The sequence below is a fragment of the Montipora capricornis genome, chromosome 6 (genome assembly GCF_036669925.1).
Source record: "Montipora capricornis isolate CH-2021 chromosome 6, ASM3666992v2, whole genome shotgun sequence".
In the NCBI taxonomy this organism is placed as follows: domain Eukaryota; kingdom Metazoa; phylum Cnidaria; class Anthozoa; order Scleractinia; family Acroporidae; genus Montipora; species Montipora capricornis.
This window is the reverse complement of record NC_090888.1, coordinates 57,741,843-57,759,342: the sequence shown is the minus strand read 5'-3', so window position 1 is coordinate 57,759,342 and position 17,500 is coordinate 57,741,843. Positions and strand designations below refer to the sequence as shown.

The 17,500-nt window shown below is 38.3% G+C and overlaps 3 protein-coding genes across 4 annotated transcripts in view; all 3 read left to right on the top strand.

Annotated features, from left to right (window-relative positions):
• Nucleotides 1–994, top strand: part of LOC138050689 (uncharacterized) — a 3,860-nt gene extending 2,866 nt beyond the window's left edge. The window contains exon 2 of the mRNA XM_068896994.1: nucleotides 5–994. The gene's annotated coding sequence lies outside the window, so the exon portion shown is untranslated. The remainder of the gene's footprint in view (nucleotides 1–4) is intronic.
• Nucleotides 995–3,750: 2,756 nt separating this feature from the next.
• On the top strand, nucleotides 3,751–4,809 carry LOC138054191 (neuropeptide receptor 22-like). The gene has a single exon (XM_068900683.1). It carries the CDS (start codon nucleotides 3,751–3,753, stop codon nucleotides 4,807–4,809), a length of 1,059 nt encoding a protein of 352 aa, XP_068756784.1.
• A 2,743-nt stretch (nucleotides 4,810–7,552) lies between these two features.
• The window catches only part of LOC138052608 (neuropeptide receptor 22-like), a 52,867-nt gene continuing 42,919 nt past the window's right edge, over nucleotides 7,553–17,500 (top strand). For both annotated transcript variants that reach the window (XM_068899146.1, XM_068899145.1), the window contains exon 1: nucleotides 7,553–9,802. In XM_068899146.1, coding sequence (XP_068755247.1) covers nucleotides 7,679–8,809 — 1,131 coding nt within the window. In that variant the 5' untranslated portion in view covers nucleotides 7,553–7,678 and the 3' untranslated portion in view covers nucleotides 8,810–9,802. The remainder of the gene's footprint in view (nucleotides 9,803–17,500) is intronic.

The following is a 17,500-nucleotide window of genomic DNA, read 5'->3' as shown; positions in this document are numbered from 1 at the left end:
CTAGAGTGCTAGAAAAGATGGAAAGAGAGCATGTGGACCAGTTTCTCCTAATTGCACCAGTATCGCCAACGCAAAGCTGGTACCCCCTCCTTCTGAGAACGTCATTCAGGACACCAATACTTCTACCTCAAGATCCTCAACTCTTACACCTGGCTCACTCCAACAAGCTTCATCCTCTGCACGACAGACTCCAACTTGCCGCATGGATCTTATCAGCCAACAGCTGCAGGCAGGTGGACTTTCGACACAGGCTACTGAACTCATCTGTGCCTCATGGACCAAAGGGACTGAGAAACAGTACAAGCCTGTATGGAAGACTTGGAGTAGCTGGTGTGATCAGAGGCACATCAATCCCCTTCAGGGTAATGCAGTCCATTTAGTTAATTTCTTGGCTGAACAATTCCACCAGGGTAAGAGCTATAGTACTTTGAGAACTGTGACACTTTGTTCCTTGGTATCGGCCCAGAGAAGACACACTTTGTGCTCATTGGACTTAGACAATATGTCTATTTATGAGGATGAGATCAAATTTGTCATAGCTTCCAGAACAAAGACTTCTCGTCCTGGGAAGAAACCTTTAGAAGTTTCCATTCCATCCTTACCCAATCACCTCAGTCTCTGCCCTAAACAGACACTGTTACATTTTGTATTCATTGTACGCAACACCTGCGCAAGTCAGGGGAGCAGACTGTATCTCAGTTGTTCATTTCTCATGTTAAACCACACGAGCCTGTTTCCTTATCTACTTTAGGTAGATGGATTTAGACTGTTATGACTGATTCAGGCATTGACACTAGTTTATTCTAACCACATAGTGTAAGGGGTACATCTACATCTGCATTGTATTAAAGGGGTGCATCTTTAGCTGAAATTATGAAGATGGCAGACTGGTCATCAGAACGCACATTTAATCGTTTCTATAATTGCAATGTCTATAACACCAATCCCTCTTCATTAGCAGGCAGATTGGTATTATCATAGATATTCAGTAAGGTTTTTTTTTGTTAAGACCATTGTATCAAGTCTACAATTAATGCACTCATTTCTATCATATCACATATTTTTGTGTTTTCCCCTGGCTTCGGTTCTTTAAAATCGCACAGTTATCCCATAATGCGGAGTGTATCGAAAGAGAATTTTAAAATTAGACGAGAGGTACTTACCTTGAAGTGTAATTGTAATTCTCTGAAGATACACGGAGCATTATGGGATAATGCTTCCCACCCTTCTGTGTTGGCTTATGCCTATCCCACCCTTTGTGTTGGGGACCTCAGCCAGTCTGCACTCCAGGAGAATGGATTTGTGTCACGCGTTAGGCTGCTTATATATGGTGCATTTGCATGACAATGGTTGCTTTGAAGTGTGACCGCTGACCTCAAGTACTGAAGAGGAATGCACAGTTATCCCATAATGCTCCGTGTATCTTCAGAGAATTACAATTACACTTCAAGGTAAGTACCTCTCGTCTAATTTTAAAATTCTCTATGGACCTCTATGATCTTCCAAATATACGGCTCTTTCGCCCTCCATGTAAAAAACAACCCAATTCTCTCTTGCAACACTATGCCTATCATCAACTGACTGGGAATCGAAGAAAGTGGTTCATAAGAAGACGGAACACGATAGAAAACGGCGTCCTTTACTACGAGTCTCCCAAAATCAGGTAGTAGAGCATCCGAACTAGTAATTAGTCTTTATCGAAAAATATTATGTACCTATTGACTGAGAGGGAGGGCCGGACGGGAAAATATTTGTCCCGAGGTGCTCGGTCCGTACGCCATGACCGAGGGCCAAATATTTTCCCGTCCGGCCCGACCTAAACTCGGTCTATCAGCATTTTATCAGACGGGCTCTTTAGATAATTCATGAGCACTCAGAATATGAAGTTTTGACAAAATAAGAAACAAAAATTTGCCGAGAAAATTTATGTAAGATATGTTGTTTGCCATGGGCGCGGGCTGTAAATAACTTGGATAGTTTTAAAAAATCGCCCAAATCCCTTAAAATGGCATCGCAAGGAGCAGTACGTGATTCCCCAGCAGTTTGTTAACCACAGACAGTTATAACCCGTTTAAACTTAAGGGAAAAAATAGATTTGCATACACTTTAAAGAAAGCCAGATATTCTAATAAGACACAGTTAGTACCACTTTTAATTACTTTTTAAAATTTTTGTTCAATGGGAGCGAATATATGAATTGGCACTGACACTGTGGCAGAGAAGGTGATGGAATATCCTCGCTAGAATGAATGCTAGAATATCCTAGCCAGGTACACATAGGTTTGGTTTCATAGGTTTCTTTATTTCCACACATACAACAATACAAACTAATAAAAATGTAAAATACGTTTTTCATTCTATAGCTTTGTCTGTTATTAAGAAGCCATTAGTGGGGTTCGTGCTATCATTACTAGACATCATTCTAAAATGGAAAGAAGATGACTTCCTTGACATGTATAAAATATCAGTGACTTGGCAACCAACATCTGTTCAGCAAGTTTTCCTTCATTTTTGATCATATAGTTGAGAACTTTTTTTTCTGGGGCTATCGTTATTCTTCACTTATTTGTTCTCAAAAATCGTAAATCGCATCACTGCGGGTTGTTTTTTTTTAATATTAAATAAGAATTTCCGCATAACGTCAACGAGGCTTTTGTTTTATCAGCAAGCAAGTTGTTGCTCTGAGGCAATCACTTTTCCTGTGTATGTTTTTAAAGCTGTTTTACATAATTATTTTTTCTTCTTTAACTTGTTTTAGCTCCTCTTGGTTTTCTTTTACAGTTTTATTTTTCATCTCTAATTAACAAAGGTGATCTTTTTGCGGCATATCGGCAGGCTGTAGTGGATTAAATAAAAGCGGAGAATGGAAGAACTTATTCATTCACGTCACAGTGAACATTGCGGCTTTCTTTTCCCGAGAAAAGAATTGGGTAGATTTGACTAAGCAATCATTTTCGTTCATCGATCATCCGAAAATTAATTTCCTTTTGTATAGTGCACTTTGTAATTATAAAACCACTGCATGAATAAAGAGGCTTGACTGAGTTAAGTGTGGCATAACTACTCAGATCAAAGTATAATCCTGCAATGAACATTTCCAAAACAGCGCTGGTAGGAATAAGTGACTTATAAGCAGCAGGCTATGTACAATGACCGGCAAATACACGGTTAAAATCCTTTGAAATCCCAAATCTTAAAATGGAAAATTTGAAACTTGGGCACTGAATTACAGTTTTAACTGCGTCTTAATTACGCTGCTGAAAATGGTGCTTTTATGTCATCCAACAAGTTTGTCATAATCGGTCAAAGTTTATTGAAATATAAATTGTATTTGTAATATTAACACAACAAATATCTTCCAAGAGTCATTTTTGTTAATGGTTCGGTGCTCTTAAAAGCCAGCCAAATTTGATGAACAAATAAAACAGGGACCTGAACGAATGCAAGGTAAATAGAAGAGGACGAAAAAGGGAGGAAAATTGCTCAGAGTTTCAAGTTCAAATAATGACGCACTTAAGATACCATTTCTTAAAGGACAGGTGATCAAATACTGAGCTAAGAACAGCATAACTGCGACAGAAGATAATTTTCTTAATTTAGAGCGGTTTCATAATTCTCTTGCCAAAGATCTAATCGGTTCATAGGAGTAAAGACAAACCTTCACGATTTCGCCTAAGAAGACTTTCCTTATTCATTGCCGAAGCAACTAAGCGTTGTTTCACTGTTCATACGTTAAAAGAAAAGTCGACGATGGAAGACATGTCTGGTACAGCTAACAGCACACCCACATCTATAGCATATACCGTGTACAGCTTAAGCATTGAGAACAATGCAAACATAACAAATACTGCTTCGCCGTGGTTGGAGAACGACATTAACAAATTGGCCACGGGAATTAAAGTGACGTGTTTTCTTTTACTCTTTCTCGTTTCGTTACCCGGAAACGTCTTGCTGGTAACAGTATTACTCAAGAACCACAATCAAAGAATGCGTACACCGAGTAACTATTTCATTTTCAGCATGGCTTGCGGGGATATAATTCTTACTTTATATTGCATGCCTCAGTTTGCAATAACAACAGCTTACCACTATCGATGGCTTGTCAGCGGAGTTGATGGTCAGGCACTGTGCCGTTTATCGATCTTCCTCAGTCAATTATCCGTGCTTGTTTCCACTGCTAGCCTGTTTGCTATCGCCTTGGATCGTTTGTTTCTGGTGTTTTATCCACTGAAAAGAAAAATTACTCTTATCAAAGCAAAGTACGCAATTGTTGCAATCTGGTTGCTCTCAATAGTATTCTCTCTACCACCATTAACAGTGGCCAAAGTCTTTGAGATAGAGCCTGGATATCTCGTTTGCACTCTTGATTTCGAGCTGCAGTCATTTATCGTCATCTACCTGATCTACTCTTTGTTTTGCTTCTTGATCGTTATCGCGCTGCCCCTTATGGCTACTATCGCCATGTATATCGCCATCGCGATAAAACTGAACCGAACTAAGAGACCAGGAAACCAACTGCCATCAAATCGAGAACGAAGAGAGCAGATGAACCACAAGATTCTCACAATGCTCGTAGCTGTTGTTGCTGCGTTGATTGTGTGCCGTCTTCCTCTGATAATTGTAATCTTATCCTGTGTGTTTGGTTCAATAGAAATTTGCGGACAACATAATTTTGTGTTTGCAGGCTGGTTTCTGACTTACGCCAACAGCGGTATAAACCCATGGATTTACTTCATCTTCAACGAGCAATTCCTCCATGGAGCCAAATTGGTGCTAAAAAAGTTTTTCCCTGTTGGTGTAAATCTGTAAACGTAATTGAAGCTGTGGAATCTAATGGTGTAGATATGTCAACTCACCTTCCACGGCAATGAAGTTATGCTTACGAGATCGAAAAAAGAGACGTCAGAGATAATCTGGCCTAAATATGCAAGCAATATAAGCACAACATGGTTTAACGAACTTTATGGACGTTATCTCAGCGATCTACAAACTAGCCAACCGGAGCTATACACGAACTAAATTTGAAGGAAAGATCTTGAAGATTGGAAAGACAATTAAAACTTGTTCCACTTTGTTCACATTTTCCATAGAACTTGATATTTAACAATTATTCCATGGGCGCGAGTTGGATATGAGATGATAGATAGCCAACGAGGCGCGTAGCGCCGAGTTGGCTATAATCATCTCATATCCAACAAGCGCGAGTGGAATAATTGTTTTATTAAAAACGCCCCCAAAATATAGAAAACTAGACTACAATAAAAATTAAAAGGCCCAAAAAATCACGCATATGCTTGCCGTGTTTGTAGATCATGGTATAAAGGCTCATAACCCATGACGGCTTAGCCAATCAAAACTCTCGAATTGCATTATCCAATGATCCAGTTTTTAATAATTGGTAATATTACATTGCATATTGTGGGACCCCGGCAGGAATGGCTTGCCATTCGGAATGGCAGTCTTACCACAGCTTCACCCTGTGTTTCCGATCTTGGAGGAAATCGGTTATCCAATGTACGATCAAGTTTGGCAGATCAAACGTGCGCAGCTTCCTCGCCAGAATTGAATGATCGATTAGATCAAATGCTTTTCTAAATTCGAAAAGAACAACTCTGGTAGTTGCGCCGCGTTGCCATTGGTGTCATTGGTCCAACGCTGGGTCATGTCGACGAGGGCGTGTACTGTTGACGAATTTGGAATGGAGCCGAACTGTTGGCTGTCGATCTTGGTTAGGACGGCTGCCTTTACAAACCTCTCCACTACAAAATCTTCTGCCAACTTAGACAGGAGTGGTGTAAGTGATATGGGTCGCAAATGCTTGGTCACATGGTCTATATGGATAGAAAACTAGCACTTCACATTACCTTCTAATAGTGAAGTCTCTCCCATAACAACTTGGCAACTTTAGTTCAACTTATAGCCACGATTATGATAACGTTCCTGTCATAAGCGTTTTAAAGTATTTTATTCTGAGCGCAGCAGCGCATTGAATTCAAATATACTGCGTCTTTTTGCGTTGATTGAGGGTTTTGAGATATTAAGTGAACAATCTTCGATTCGCACTAGTAAGTCGTAGCAATAAATTGGATTAACCAGGAACGTACAGAAATATTGTTGGCTTCCCCTTCATTTTACACTATAATGACAAAACAGATCTTTTTTCTGACGTTAAAAACTTGGCTACCTATCAATTATTTGACAGAAAGAAAAATTTCTTGTCATGCATCCTTATAAAATATTCTCGCGTATGACATTTCAACCCACATATTCAAATTTATTAAACTCGAATATGACACAACATGACGAATTCACAAAGGAAAATCTCACAAAAACCTTTTCCAGCGAAAAATGTATTAAAACAAGCAACATATTTGCTATTAGAGGCAAAAAACCCTTCCTATTTCATTGGTTGCATGAAAACAAGAAACCCAATCGTGTCAAGATTAATTACCATACGCAACAAAATAAATTTCTCACTTGATTTCAGGATCAAACCCTTTTCTGAAGAACCTTTCCTTGAATAATGATTACAAAACAGACAACAAGTTTTTTTTCAACTAATTCTTGACTGCCACATTTCCAATTATTTTTTTTTACCTGAAGACTGCGCAGAGTTGAGCACAAAATACTTAAATATAAATAGCCATACAACAAAAAACATAGATGCATTCAAGGTGTTCGATTCTTTCTCTGAGTTTGTTAAACCCATATCTAGCCAGAATAGAGAATATAGAGAATTTGCCATTTGGTTTCAGTGTTGTACATAACAAACACTACATATTCGCAAAATAATGACATCCGACGGCGAAAGATGCAATTATTCGTCCCATTATTCGTCGCTTTTAAGATTCCAGATATTAATTTTTCACAGCTCGTGTTGTTTATCGAATTGACTTTCCATTATTGAGCTCCAAAAGGATATATTTTGTTTAAAGATCCAATAAAACATCATTCGACTTTCGTCGGCTTCGTCGCCATTGTTTGCACTGTGTCCACCTGATAAGATCTATGCATTTCCACTACCCCCTGAAACTTACCAAAGATACGCGCACGATACTCTAGGCACAACACCATTACTTAGCAGGGGAGAGACAGGTTTTCCTGATTTTCCTTTCCGACTGGTTTGGCGACCCAGTAATAAATTGTATTTGTAATATTAACATAACAAATATCTTCCAAGAGTCATTTTTATTAATCGTTCGGTGCTCTTAAAAGCCAGCCAAATTTGATGAACAAATAAAACAGGGACCTGAACAAAAGCAAGGTAAATAGAAGAGGAGGAAAGAGGGAAGAAAATTGCTATAAGTTTCAAGTTCAAATAATGATGCACTGAAGGTACCATTTCTTGAAGGACAGGTGATCAAATAGGGAAGATATCGTTAACGTCATCTTTTGTCATTATGTGCCAACCAGAGCCTCATTCGCTGTCGAAAGAAAGGGTCTTTTGTTCCTGTGGCTGGAACATTTGAATAACAAAAGCAATTTCTTACCAATATTGGGCCAACAACAGCAAAACTGCGGCAGAAGATACATTTCTTAATTTAGAGCGGCTTCAAAATTTTCTTGCCAAAGATGTAATCGATTCGAAAGAGCAAAAACAACCTTCGCGATTTCGCCTAAAGAAGACTTTCCATATTTATTGATTGCCGAAGCAACTAAGCGTTGTTTCACTGTTCATATGTTAAAAGAAAAGTCGACGATGGAAGACGTGTCTGGTACAGCTAACAGCGCACCCACATCTATAGCGTATACCGTGTACAGCTTAAGCATTGAGAGCAGTGCAAACATAACAAATAACGCTTCGCTGTGGTTGCAGAACGACATTGACAAATTGGCCACGGGATTCAAACTTACGGGCTTTCTTTTACTCTTTCTCGTTTCGTTATCCGGAAACGCCTTACTGGTAGCAGTATTACTCGAGAACGCCAATCACAGAATGCGTACACCGAGTAACTATTTCATTTTCAGCATGGCTTGCGGGGATATCATTCTCACTGTATATTGCATGCCTCAGTTTGCAATAACAACAGCTTACCACTATCGATGGCTTGTCAGCGGAGTTGCTGGCCTGGCACTGTGTCGTTTATCAGTCTTCCTTGGTCAATTATCCGTACTTGTTTCCACTGCTAGCCTGTTTGCTATCGCCTTGGATCGTTTGTTTCTGGTGTTTTATCCACTGAAAAGAAAAATTACTCTTACCAAAGCAAAGTACGCAATTGTTGCAAACTGGTTGCTCTCAATAGTATTCTCTCTACCACCATTACCAGGGGCCAAAGTCTTTGAGATAGAGCCTGGATATATCGTTTGCGCTCTTGATTTTGAGCTCTGGGACTTTATCGTCGTCTACCTCTTGTTTTGCTTCTCGATCGTTTTTGTGTTTCCCCTAATGGCTATCGCCATTTATATCGCCATAGCGATAAAACTGAACCGAACTAAGAGACCAGGAAACCAACTGCCATCAAATCGAGAACGAAGAGAGCAGATGAACCACAAGATTCTCACAATGCTCGTAGCTGTAGTTGTTGCGTTGATTGTGTGCCGTCTTCCTCTGATAATTGTAATCTTATCCTGTATGTTTGGTTCAATAGAAATTTGCGGCCAACATAATTTTGTGTTTGCAGGCTGGTTTCTGACTTACGCCAACAGCGGCATAAACCCATGGATTTACTTCATCTTCAACGAGCAATTTCGTCAGGGAGCCAAATTGGTGTTAAAGAAAGTGTTTCCCTGTTGCTGTAAATCTGTAAACGTAATTGAAGCTGTGGAATCTAATGGTGTAGATATGTCAACTCACCTACCACGGCAATGAAGTTACGCACACGAGATAGACGACGGAGAAGTCATCGATAATTTGGCTTAAATATGCAAGCACAAGTTTAACAAACTTTATCGCCATTATCTCAGCCATCTGCAAACTAGCCGATCGGAGCTATGTACGAACTAAATTTGAAGGAAAGATGTTGAAGCTTGGAAAGACAATTAAAACTTGTCCCACTTTTTTCACCTTTTCTATAGAATTTGATATGAGATATGAGCACTGGATATGAGATGATAGATAGCCAACGAGGCGCGTAGCGCCGAGTTGGCTATAATCATCTCATATCCAACAAGCGCAAGTGGAATAATTGTCTTATTAAAAACGCCCCCGAAATATAAAAAACTAGACTACAATAAAAATAAAAAGGCCCAAAAATCACGCATATGCTTGCGGTGTTTGTAGATCATGGTATAATGGCTCATAACCCATGATGGCGTAGCCAATCAAAACTCTCGAATTGCATTATCCAATGATCCAGTTTTTGATAATTGATAATATTACATTGCATATTGGCTTAGAAAGGAAAAGAAGTGTACAAAAGGCGGAGAGAAATTTCGGGCAGAGCAATTATATATCCATGGTGGAGTTCTCCTTTAAGTCGTCGCCTCGTAGACCGTTTCAACGAAAAGAACCTCAACTAAAACGCAGCTTCACGTTGTAAATATTGGGCCAAGGATCCTAAAACCTGATTGATACGGCTCGCAATCAGAGTTAGAAAATGAACGATACAGACAAACTTGAATGATCGCGTTTTTATCTTATAATTTAACATTTCTTAACATTACTCAACACCTTGCACAAATAAAATGATAATGTAGCAGCTAAAGATTACTTACATGTCTTACTACAAAGGAAACGATTAAGTTACGCAGCAAAAATTATACAATATATCACTTAGAAGTCTCAGTTTCCACTGTAAAAGCATATTTTAAAACTTCAGGCCAACTGGAAGAAAGTACATTCCTATCTATCTTAAATCACTAGGTAGATTTGTAAAACATGGATTTGTAAACGGTGGATTTATAGAAACATGATAGCATAGTTCGACTGTTGATTTGTTTCTTTGTCTATCCCATTTTAATTATTAATTATTTTACTTTATTTTCATTTTATTTTATGGCTTAACATTTAAATAAGTACGGGGAAAAAACTTTTTGTTCAATGCTAGATTTTTCTCTGTCCTTGTGTGGGCCCATTTCCATCAGTAGGGCTAACGCTCACATGGTTCATATGGGATTGAAATCTAGCACTTCACATTTCACTCTCTTCAGTTAACTCTGTTTAAAATATAAGTGCTACACGGCCAACGTTTGTATAAACGTAACCTTTCCTTGTTCTATCAGAGTGGCATTTGCTGTTTTGAGTTTTAGTCTTCATTTTCTCTGAGAAAAATAATTTCTTTTTTATTCTCTCGAAGAAAAAAAAATTCTGGGAAATGCCACTAAAATGCTCGAATAATGCTCAATGCTTTTGCCTCACTAAAATGCTCGAAAAATGCTAGCATAATGTACAAAAGCCTATAACTTAACAATGCACTGAGCGCGATAAACATCTTAATACACAGGAACTGGTCCAGGCCGATTTCCAATGTTTCACGGGAATAGGTAATTTTACTAGGGCAAACATGCAAGAAACAAAAGTGTACGTGACAAACGAACGACCAGGCTACCAAAAAGCAGAATTTTAAAAATGCATATTAGGGGCCGATTACATGAGCCGGGCTGGCTCAGTTAGCCGAGATCCTGGCACTTCTGACAAAAAACACCAAAAATCAAGTTTGCAATTACTAACCGGGCTGAGATTTTTCCATGTAATCGCGTTCACCGGGAAAGCCCGGTTAGCCGGGCCAGGGATTTCTAACCACATTTCTCCACTTTAGAGCAAAATGGCCCACCGAATAGTCGTTTTTTATGTTTAAATAAAGGATAAATAAGAAGAAACCATAAGTCTTCTTTAAATTGTAGAATGGTGAATTTTAATAACAATTTAGCGAGACAAACGTCTGTCCAAATTTAGTCCAAGCCAAGCTACCTCACCTCATGTAATACTGGGCTGAAAGACATCCCGCCAAGTTCATGTAATCGGAACCTTAGACCTTTGACGAAAATAATTTTACATGTTTTAATTTTGCGCGGGAGAAGATAGTTGATTGTGTGAGGAAAAAGATGGCGGATTCTTTTAAGCTTCCATCTCTGACTAAAAAACGACGACGAGCATTTGAGTTTCCAGAGTTCTCATGGAGCTCAGCAAAAATCAAAGAAAAGCTTAAAAGCGGGACATTTGGGTCCGTCTATTTCGCGGGTTTTAAATTTGGAGAAGTGCAGCGTCATGTTTGGATCAAGAAGTTGAAAGGGGAATCCGCCGCTTCAAAATAACGCCTCGAGAACCACATTTGCAAGTGGTGTTATTGTTGTTATTGTTTGGTAGGTTTTCTTTCTAATATAAGATTGAAATATCTTTTCTCTTGACATCGGTTAAATCAGTTTCCTCGTACAAGTTGTTAAATTAGGAGACAACGCTTTCTTATCATGAAGTCATTCGGTTTGTTCCAGGTAGATGTAAAGGTTAATTTCGCATGTGTTGTCGAAAAATAAAGCCTGTTAGGCTTCATTACTTATACAGCTGCAAACGTTTGTCGAAACAGGTTAGGAAATGACAAGACAGTTTCGTTTTTGGATCATGTTCGCAAAAGGATAGGTTCTGCTTTGTTGACATGATGTTTAAAGTTTACTATAAAGATGACTAAAACAGTGGATTCTATCTAAGCGCTGCGTCTTTGAAATGTTTAAATTCTTCATAGCAGGAAAAGAAAAGTTTTCCAGATTTGTTATATTAACTGCCCCATCTGGACCAAGCTTTTTCAGTTAACTCAAATACGGGAAAAAGTGAACACTGTGCATCGAGTAAACACGTGAAAAAGCGTGCAGAAGGTCGCAAAAAAGAAAATAAACACGAATAATTTTGAGTGTATGAATTGGTAGCAACATTCTATGTTTTACAAATCCTCCTTTTATAAATCCATGTTTTACAAATTCATGTTTTAAGGTGGCTTACTACAGTTATCCGAAGAAAAAATATCACAATTTTGAAATCTGTGAAATTAAGGCAAAATGATGTCTCTTGTGAAGTGTTAGTCACTGCAATTGATGTAAAATGTAATTTTACCTAACAAATAAATACAAATCAGGGGAAAACGCTTAATATAGTGACGGACTTCCTGGAGGGGGACTGGAAACTAGACATTTCAAAGGCCTTTTCTCAAAACCTAGCCGTACAACCAGGGTTAAAATTTTGCGAATTAGTAAACAACGTGTAGACAAAACTGTCAACATTTTTTCAAAACGTTCTATCAGACAGTTTTTCAGTTATTATTAAAATAGATGAAAATCGACGTTTTGTCATTTGTGAAAAGGCTGTCTGGCAGATTTAACTATTTATTTCTCTACATAATTATTTTTTCTCGCTTTCGGAAATCCTGAAAATTTGAGGTGGGGCTGTACGGCTGGTTTTCAAAGCCTTTGAAATGTCTGGTTTCCAGTCCCCTTCCAGGAGTTCGGTCACTATACTTAGCATTTTCCCGTGATTTGCATTTATTTGTTGGGTAAAATTGACATCAATTGTAGTGACTAACACTTCAGAAGAGACATCCTTTTGCTTTCAAAATCTTGATCTTTCTCTTTGGAAAACTGTAGAAAGCCACCTTAAATCCATGTTTTAATCTTCATACCCTATTAATATTCATTAGTCCTCATGCATAGTATATAAACATGCCTTGATTATTCATAGTTGTCAGTTTTGCCTAACTTTGGTCGGATTCGTTTGAAATATGCCCGAGCGTCCGTCCCTAGTGAACGACCCTGCAAGTGTCCAGCAAATTTTACAGCCCCTTCAAGGCTCTGTTGAGCAGGCTGCTCCGCCAACCAAGTCTTCATCACAAATTCACTGGCGAAAAATGTCTGATTGGTCGAGGCCTTGTCATGTGACTTCAATAGCTCAAATCAAACATGGCTGCCATCGGGTGTTTATCAGATCTCCGTCGATAAAAAAAAATTTTTTCAGGCCAGTAAAACGGACGAATGTTTTGACTGCATAGTGCGTTTTTATGCCAGCGAGATTCCCCTTTCTAGCAAACAGTGCTACGAGTGAAATTTCTGTAAAAAGTTCAAGGTCAACGCGAGTCTAGGTTGCTGTGACGGTGTTTGAGTGGAAATAGACGATCACGCTCTTGATTGCATCATGGGTAATCAGGGCAACATGGCGGGAAATTCAAAGCAAAATATATGTACTGTACTGTACTGTACTGTATATGACTCTACTTTATAGATTTTCGCCTTCATAAACCAAGCAAATAAGTTCATGTTCACAACTGAGATGAGCTAGACTTGGTATCCGTTCTTTGGAATTCCTAAATATTCCTTTTTTGTGTTTCCATACATTCTCTGTAATTTTGTACCTTGAGAAGTACAGGAAATGTATGGCAGAAACTCTTTTTAATAACTTCCTTAAAAACCTTTGAATTTCTCTCCATCTTGCCCTGATTACCCATGATGCACTCAAGAGCGTGAACTCGTCTACTCATTTGTGGAGCTTACCGACTAATGGAAAACCATCTTGATTTCAATTCATGCGTTTATCTTTTAAAAAGTGGAGCAAAAAAGATATCACTAAATTTCCAAATGGTTTTTCTCTTCCGACTAAATATTTAGACGTTGTTTCCGCGGGGGCCCGCATCTAGAAGAAAAGATTTTTGCATTTTTTTTCAAAATTAGGTTGTTAAAATTGAAGTCCCTGAAAATTTAGAAATGTATTTAGAATTTAGCAGCAATAATAACCAATATCATACATAACATGTCATAGCACCTCATATTGGGTACACTAGAAGGAAACCTTTTAGTTGCAATTATATTTTGCTATTATAATAGTCGTTTCAAGCAAAATTCCAATTGTTTGCTTCCCTCCAAATTATAGAAATAAACAAAGATTAGGTTAACTCTGAATAGCCAAAACAACAATATTCCAAGTTGAAAAGTTGATTCAGAAATCCAGCTCACTAGCAGGGACGATTTTACTGTAGCAAAATATTTCTACAGCTAATAATACGCTTTCATCACATTGTAGTGGGTTAATGTGACAACAAAAATATTTAATCAAGAATTGATTTTATCTTCCAGCAATAAAACAGCAGGATGATATAAAATTAGGTATCTTCAAAGTTTAGAAAACTTGTTTAAAGGCTCATATATAATTTTCATATATGAAAATTCCACTTGAATCCGAGATTCACCCAATTAGAACGCTGCGATAAGAAATACGAATTTCAAAACAAATTTCATGCTGGCCTACTAAATACTTCCAGTGCAATAAATTATTTAACCTCTCTTTGTGTACTCTGGTTGCAACAGAGCGGTATCAATAATTTTAATCCCCTTCCATTAGATTTAAGTTTTAAAAAACTCCATAACTTCACATTTCTGTAATAATTGTTTTAAGTCATTGAGCAAAAGCATACAAAGCAACATTTGAAAGGGGCGTAATCCCATGTTGGAATTTTCTGGATAAGACTTTGCAGAAATAACTCCTGTTACCTTTCTATATGTAAAAAATATTTCAACATTAGGTGCAATTAATTTTTAGCAATAATTGCTTTAAAGAATACTAATCATTCCTACCATTTCCAAGGATGATTAAATTAAAGTTGATTGCAGTAAGTGTAAGAAGCAAAAAAAAGTGGGCATACTTTTTCAAACTGTAATCTATTTCCATCCTTGCTTTAGTCCCTAGATAGTATTAAACAATGGTGGGGTTCTTGTTGTTCCTTTTTGGACAAAAAATTGTGGATTTGTACTGCTTATGATGCTGAGACCAAACAGCTGGCGGAGTTGCTGCAGCACATTTAAGGCTATCAATCTGAAAAATGACTGGAACTGTAGGACAATTTGGTACGCGAACAAATAACTTTTACTTATGAATTATAAAATGCCAGTCATTTGTCACTTTAGAACTGGTTCCTCTAAGGGGTCAGATCTCTTTCGCCTACGTCCGCAAAAAAAGGTTCTGTTACCTTTACTGGTTGTTTTTAAAAAAATTTCAATAAGTGGCCTGCCAATTTTTATAGGGAAGACCCCTCCTGAGCAAACATTCCCATTGATTTAATCAATTTAATGATATAGGCAAATTTGTTCTACAATAATACTCAAATACCATTATAGTCTTTAAACCTAACTTGAGCCACCAGCTTCAACTTTGATACTTTGTTCTAAAAGCCAAAGCAAAGGAAAGCAAAGCAAAGCATGGTGATTAATCACTAATAATAGCACTTAAACCCATTCACCCCTAAACCGGCCATACTTAGTATTACTCTGTCTAACACCAGTATTTTACTCTGTCTAACACCAGACGATTTTACTCGTCAATGGGGAATCCCCAGGAGTCAATGGGTTAATCACTCACTAAAATATGTCCCATTAAATATTATGTTCCACTAATGACCAAAACTGTACTAAAACTTTGAACAACAGCTAAGGTCTGTCAAATTTCCATCTGAGTTACCTGACAGCTCTTACAGTACTTCTTAATGGTTTGCCCTTTAAAAGCAGCATTCAGAAATAATAATGCAAATAATATACAACTGTGGCTGTTTTGCCTTATCTCAGTACAAGACAAGACAACAATATCCTTTATTCAAACACAATCAATATTAAAGCAATAATACTTGCTTGTGGGATCATGTGCTAAATATAATAAAGATACACTACAGGAAATAAAAGCTTAAAACTACGTAACTATGTGACAGACAGATATCTACACAAAGATCATATTGCAAATATTAAAAACGGTAACGGTTGATCGACAAGTTCCATGTTCAAAATGGGAGAGCACGTTTGAAGTCCAGCAGGACCAAGATGAGAGGTTATGATAAAAACTTTAAACATAATTTTTACTAAAATTATTTTACTGCCATCAAACCCAATGAGACCTTATGCATGGGATTGTCACTGTTTCTAGCTGCAGCTCCAGATCACATAATATATTGATAAATTTGGTTATCTAAGAAAACAACAAACATGTGGGGTGTATTAAACCAAAAAAAGTCCATCGCAATAACGCTTCCTTTCAGCCTTTTCAGGAACAACTATCCACTGTCAACCATACTTGACTCAAAACAGATTTCTTGATCCAACAACACATGACAGTCCCCTAAAACCAAAATTACATCATCATTGCTTCCAGAAAACAATACTCTAAAAAAATGATTTGAAAAACAGTCACGAACCTGAATCTATAGATATCTATATACATCTGTACCTACACTTCTGTTCTTCCAAACATTATTTTAACTAACATGGATTTTGGCTGGGGTAAAACGTGCCTTAAACTCAAATTAATTGCAAATCCATAACTTGGTAACTATTTCAACGCCAGGATCGGTGAGTTGTGACTGCTAAAAAGTATAATAACTCAGACATTCACCAGAAAAAGGAATATAAATGACCTTAAAAGCAGCTATTCAAAATATTTGATACTAGGGTTACGTTCCCAATGACACAATCACATTCAAAATCAAATTCACATCTGATCGAATCATTGATCATTCACGCATGCGCAGAGGTGCCGATCGTAAGGGGACGTATACAAAACATGGACCGCAGGTCCATGGACCCCTTCATGGACCCGGTCCATGGACCACCCCTGTGGACCACCCCTCATTTTGTGCGAAAAACCTTTAAGAGATAGAGCGAAGTGGTCCTTGCACTTATCTGGACAATTTCATCAATTGTCTCTCATAGACACCTGAAAAATTCAAGTGGACCCCTGCGATGTGAGGACTGTTGAACGCACTGGTCAATTTGTTGGGCTCGTTTGTTCCGGTGAAGGACTCGATAAATTAAATGAATGTATATTTGAAGTGCGGGTTATAGACGAATCCCTTTGGAGCCACCAATTTGAAATCGATGTTATAAAGGTGTCTATAAGAGACAATTGCTTAAATCAGTAGCCCATAACTATAAGCGAACAACAGCCCTATGTGAAGAAGAAAAAAAAATTGATGCGTCGGCAATCGAGTCTCCTTTGTCCACTCTCCAGATTGTGATTGCCCGTCCTGCGGCTCTTTTGACCCATATGCTGCGATCGCTGCCCTTGATGAAGTGGTCAATGTCACGAAGGAAAGGAAGGATGAAAGAGCGTCGTGTTATTAAATAGTGCTAAGGCAGTGCCGTCCGTTGTTGAACAACCCGTGCCTTCAGCAGGTATTAATAAAGCTGGTGGCGTCTAAGGAGGAGGCCGAGGTGGCAAAGGTTATTGCTAAGGAAACTAAACGACCCGTCCCAGTAAATCAAGGTTTGTTTACTGGACGGACGCGTCAGACTCCATACCAGAGGCGTGGCACCAATCGCAGTCCTAGATCACCCCTCCGAGAGAGGACGTGCTGGGTGTGTGGTAAGGTGGGACAAATCTCGCGCTTTTTTGCCCGGACGAGCGTTAACGATTGTGTAATCAGCGAAAGTGATTTGTTTTAAAAATGGAATTCTGGATTGTCTTTATTTTTGCAATGGACAATAATAAAATGTAAAGGCACCGTATTAAGCATGTGTCGCCTTCTTTTTGGAAGTCTGTCAAGTCTCGAGGTTGGGAGAATGACCCCACAAGCGTTTTCTAACCCATAGGCATGCCATTGAGCCC